Source organism: Triticum aestivum, chromosome 2B, assembly GCF_018294505.1.
Source record: "Triticum aestivum cultivar Chinese Spring chromosome 2B, IWGSC CS RefSeq v2.1, whole genome shotgun sequence".
NCBI classification, from domain to species: Eukaryota; Viridiplantae; Streptophyta; class Magnoliopsida; order Poales; family Poaceae; genus Triticum; species Triticum aestivum.
In genome coordinates this window covers 689414497-689419062 of record NC_057798.1, presented here as the reverse complement: position 1 = coordinate 689419062, position 4566 = coordinate 689414497, and the positions used below count along the sequence as shown (strand labels likewise).

Sequence of the window (4566 nt, the reverse complement as noted above, 5' to 3'; positions counted from 1 at the left end):
ATAAGATATCACATATATATGAAGATTAAGTGCAAAATATATAATCATTGAATATTTATCATTAAAAATATCACCTTTAGATGTCTCTATGACGCACACAATTTTCATCATCTTTTTTTTAAAAGGCGAGGCCTGCGCGGTTGCACAACCGTATAGTGCAAGATGTAACTATAGTTGTTTTCAAAATAAAATTAAAATAAAATATAACAATGAGTACAAACAGGTTATGGTGACCCGCAAAAAAAGAAAAGGTTTTGGTCAACCACTCCCATATCGCCAAGACATCAGCCGACGTCGGCACACGCACTATGCATCGGTTGCCTCGTATACCCTCTTCCCGGGCCCAGAGCCGCCTTCGTTTCAGACCCGGTAACCCAGAAACGACCCGCTTATATACGAGGCGTTCGTTGACACGGCGACGACGAAGTTAAACAACTCCCTCCCTCACTCGCCCCCGCACACAGACCACTGACGGCAACCACCTCCAGCGTTAATGCTCCACCGACGCCGCTAATGGCCGCCGCCGTCGCCGCAGTTACCTCGCCGGATCTCTTCTCGTTCCACGCGTCCATCCCGCCCTTGCCGGCACATCCGGTGGATGCGGAAGACGGCGACGGCGACGGCGACTTCGAGTTCCGCATCCCCGCGGCGGTTGCCGCGCTCTCCGCCGCTGATGAGCTCTTCTCGGACGGAAAGCTCGTGCCTCTCCTCCCGCTGCTGAATCCCGCCTCAACCTGCTCGGCTCCGCCGTGCCCGGAGGAGGAGCCTCCGTCGGAGCCCGTCTCTCCCCGCGCGCCGCGGTGCGCTGGGCGGCGGTGGCGCGATCTCCTCCTCCTCGTCACAAAGAAGCCCAAGGCCAGCGAGACCAAGGGTCGCACGGAAGCGTCTCTGGGGCGTCGGGAGGCGCATTCGCGGCCGCTCCTCTCGCGCGACTCCTCCTCGTCCTCGTCGGCCTCCTCGTCCGACTCCGGCAGGAACGCGCGCCGCCCGCCGCCGCCGTCGCGCCCACCCCTGCGGACGCGCTCCGCGCCGGTGGCGAGCCTCCTCCACCTCATGTCCAAGAAGAACGCCGGCGACTGCAGGAACGGCGCCGCCGCAGCCGCTGCCCCGAAGCAGCGCCAGCAGCAGCAGGCGTGCGCGCACCCGCTCCTGACCCGGGCCTCCTCGTCGTCCTCAGCCTCCTCCTCGGACTCCGGCAGGAACTCCCGCCCGCCGTGGCATCCGCGTGGCCCCGCGCGGCCATGGCGCCCCGCGATAGCCGCCGAGAGCCCGCGTGTCAGCGCGTCCGGGCGCGTGGTGTTCCGGGGCCTGGAGCGGTGCTCGAGCACGCCCGCCGCGGCGGGCATCGGCGGCCTGCGGCGGCCGCGGCCGAGGGGCATGGAGAGGTCGTACTCGACCAATGTGCGCGTGGATCCGGTGATCAACGTGTTCGGGTTCGGGCACCTGTTTTTCCCAGCTTCGCCGTCCAAGGAGAAGAAGGCCGACACCGCGGGCGGCGGCCGGAGGAACAGGCCGGAGAAGCTGGCCATGATGCTGAGAGATCCGCAGGATTAGGTGGTGGCCATGCTGGAACATAACGCATGAGATTCTTCCTGTCGCGGATTCTTCTCTGTATTTCTCATCTTGTTTTTTCAGTTTTTTGTAATATATACTGCTGCTCCTGTTGTTTAGAACTAGATCTCTCAAATTTCAGAGACCTCATGCGAATCTGAACTGCCATCAGAGTGTCGTATCGATGTAAAAAAAATTACTCATGAACAGATTACTGTGAACTTTTCAAAGAAAAAGAAGATCACTGTGAAATCGGATGAGGATGAGGAGTACATTTTTAAATTTGGAAATGAGGATGGGGCGTCAAATCGCAACAGTTGGAGCAACGGGACATCAAAGTTTTGAAATTTATCTGGCTGTCCCCGACAGTGCAATAGAATAGGGTGCAGTGACTGCCCTGCCGCTGCGGCCGCCTGCCGCTGTGGCAGGAAAGGAGAACTGGGTCCGTGATCTGTGCTCTGCTGCCCCCACCCTCCCACCTGTGGTGCTACAATTCAAAAGCCTCTTAAATTTGTTGTATGTGTACACTACTTGTAGAGTACACATGTGTGCGACTGACAGGCCTGCATTTGGAGTTTTTAAAAGCAATATATATATATATATATAGGAATGGATGGCAATATGGCATGGTGCTGATTTGATTTGAAAACCATTTTGACGTATTTTACTCGTACTACCCCACATGGGATCTCTGGGTTCGTGATGGTTTGGGGCTCCAATGCTTCTCGTGCTCCATTGCTCCTATCCCCAATGGCCGAGCAGGCTCGGTTCCTATACAAGTCTGCGCTTCGGTTAAACCGAACTTCCTTGCACAAGAGTTCATGTTCTGTCCAATACCGTACCGTCCATCAAATCGTCCACGGCGTGGTCGTCCAACTCCAACCCACGACCCTCGAATGGTCCGGCCACAAATCATCACCCAAAACGCGAGAGCGGACGGACAGGCGTCCGTTTTTGTCCTCCCCTGGTCTGTCTGTCGGGGACACAACGCTCCTTTTTCTCTTCTGGTACGGGGCCTGCCCCTCCCCCGCCCCGCCATAGCCGCCGCCACTCACTTTTCCGGTCGGCTCCTCGCCGTCCAGTCCGGCCGCCCAAACCACGACCACGACCACCCCTCGCCATAGCCGTCCCACGCTCGCATTTTCAGAGGAGTTCTTGCTGGTGTTTGGGGCTTTTTGTCACCCCATCCGGTACTAGGGAAGCTACGGCCGCCGGCGACGCCCATCGACCCCAACACCTTCCGGCAGGTGCTGCAAAGCCGCCGACCGACGGCCGTCAACGCCAACCTTGCCTGATGCGTGGGGAGCCCGAGGTGCTCTTCCCGATAGTGTCTCCACCACGACCGCAAGGTTTTCGACACTTTGCTCACAATGTACCATGGACAGTGGGAATGAGTATTTTTTTTCTACAACTTCATTTGTTCATCGAATGCATTGGTCGTCAATGACCACATTGCTAGGCAGCAACCTTGGTTTAAGGGATCAATCCCGGGGCATGCTCTAGCCTTGAACCGCAATAGGGAGAGCGGCCAAGCCCTGCTCTATGTCGATTACTTTGAGAATGCCGCGCTCTTTAAACCACATCAATTCATCCTCCGATAACTTTGAGAAATGTGTGATTGGCATTACTCATATGCAACTTCAAGATGACTTGGTTGAGCACATGTGGACTCACATTGGCAACTAGTAGATGTATCTGTCATTTCCTTTTCATGTATTCAAGACAATTTTGATTGGGTTGTAAAACTATTTGATTGTGTTTTTATTCGGACGTGGAACTATTTGATTGTAAAACAATTTGCAATGTTTGATTTATTTGGTTGTATAACTATTCACAATGTGTATAGTTCCAAAAGAATGTATACATATGGGCTCTATCTGGCCGCGGTGGACCAGTATCGTCCGCTGTTGGGCGCACGACTAACGCAAACAGGAAATCGACCAAACGCCACCCCTTTGCCTGGCCCAAACGAACAAAATTCGGACAAAAAGAACGTCCGATTAGGTAAGGCCAACTCCAACACATGACCCCGTTTCATCCGGACGCGTCCGTTTGGGTTGAAATGAACATAGGCCACGACCCAATGTGCAACCGCAACCACAGATAATGCCCATTTAGTGTCTGTTTTGACCCAAAACCTGCGCAATTTTGGGGCGGATTTGCGTCTAAGACGGACACTGGGCGGACACGCGCGTGTCGTATCGTTGTCCGCCTCGACACACTTGTCTATCGTCCAATTGTTTCCCACCGGCCCCATTTAATCTGCACGCTCGACGGGGCCCGTAAGTCAGCCATCAAGCTGCTCCAGTCGTTTCCTCTCTAATGTGGAAGCCGTGGACGAGCCAGTCCACACACTTCCACTTCCATCGACATGTGCCTCCTCGAGCCCCAACACCCAAACCCTAGCTCTGGTCATCACTCCAGCACCTCCTCACCGCCCGCATTCAGCATATCCCTGTCGGCAGCCTCGCCTCGCATGCGGTCATACGCGAAGGCCGAGATTTGCTAGCTCTATCGGGAGAAGGGCACGCCGTTGTCGTGGAGTGACGTCCATCTCCCCAACAACTGGCACTTGTCGGCAGATCGGGTGCCCATGCCGCCGGTCCCGGTGATCAGTCGCGCCCGCCTGCCGCCGGACCTCGTCAACAGCGCCAGGTACACCGTTGATTCCCCATTCTGGGACACGTGGTTCTGGGACGAGCACGACTTGCAGTGGCAATCTATTCTGTCGATCGTGCTCCGAGCCCGCCATGGGCGTGCTTTACCAGCCGCGCGCTCTCCCAACCCGCCCTGGGCGTGCGTTCATGCGCGGGTGCGCAGGCTAATGTCATCCCCACCACCACCACCTCCCACCACGTCAGCTGATGAGGAGGAAGAGCTGGTAAGGAGGGTGCTTGAGGACTCCGTCCGGGAGCACGACCGCGCCCAATGGAAGGCCCTCGACGAGATGTTGGCTCTGTCGACTGTTAGCAACATCGCCATCCTGAAGATGTAGGTCAAGCAGGAAGCCATAAA

At 55.9% G+C, this 4566-nt stretch overlaps 1 protein-coding gene across 1 annotated transcript; it reads left to right on the top strand.

Moving 5' to 3' along the window:
* The first annotated feature begins 407 nt into the window (after positions 1–407).
* Positions 408–1787, top strand: LOC123042101 (serine/arginine repetitive matrix protein 2). The gene has a single exon (XM_044464623.1). It carries the CDS (start codon positions 514–516, stop codon positions 1552–1554), a length of 1041 nt encoding a protein of 346 aa, XP_044320558.1. The 5' UTR covers positions 408–513; the 3' UTR covers positions 1555–1787.
* Positions 1788–4566: the final 2779 nt, after the last annotated feature.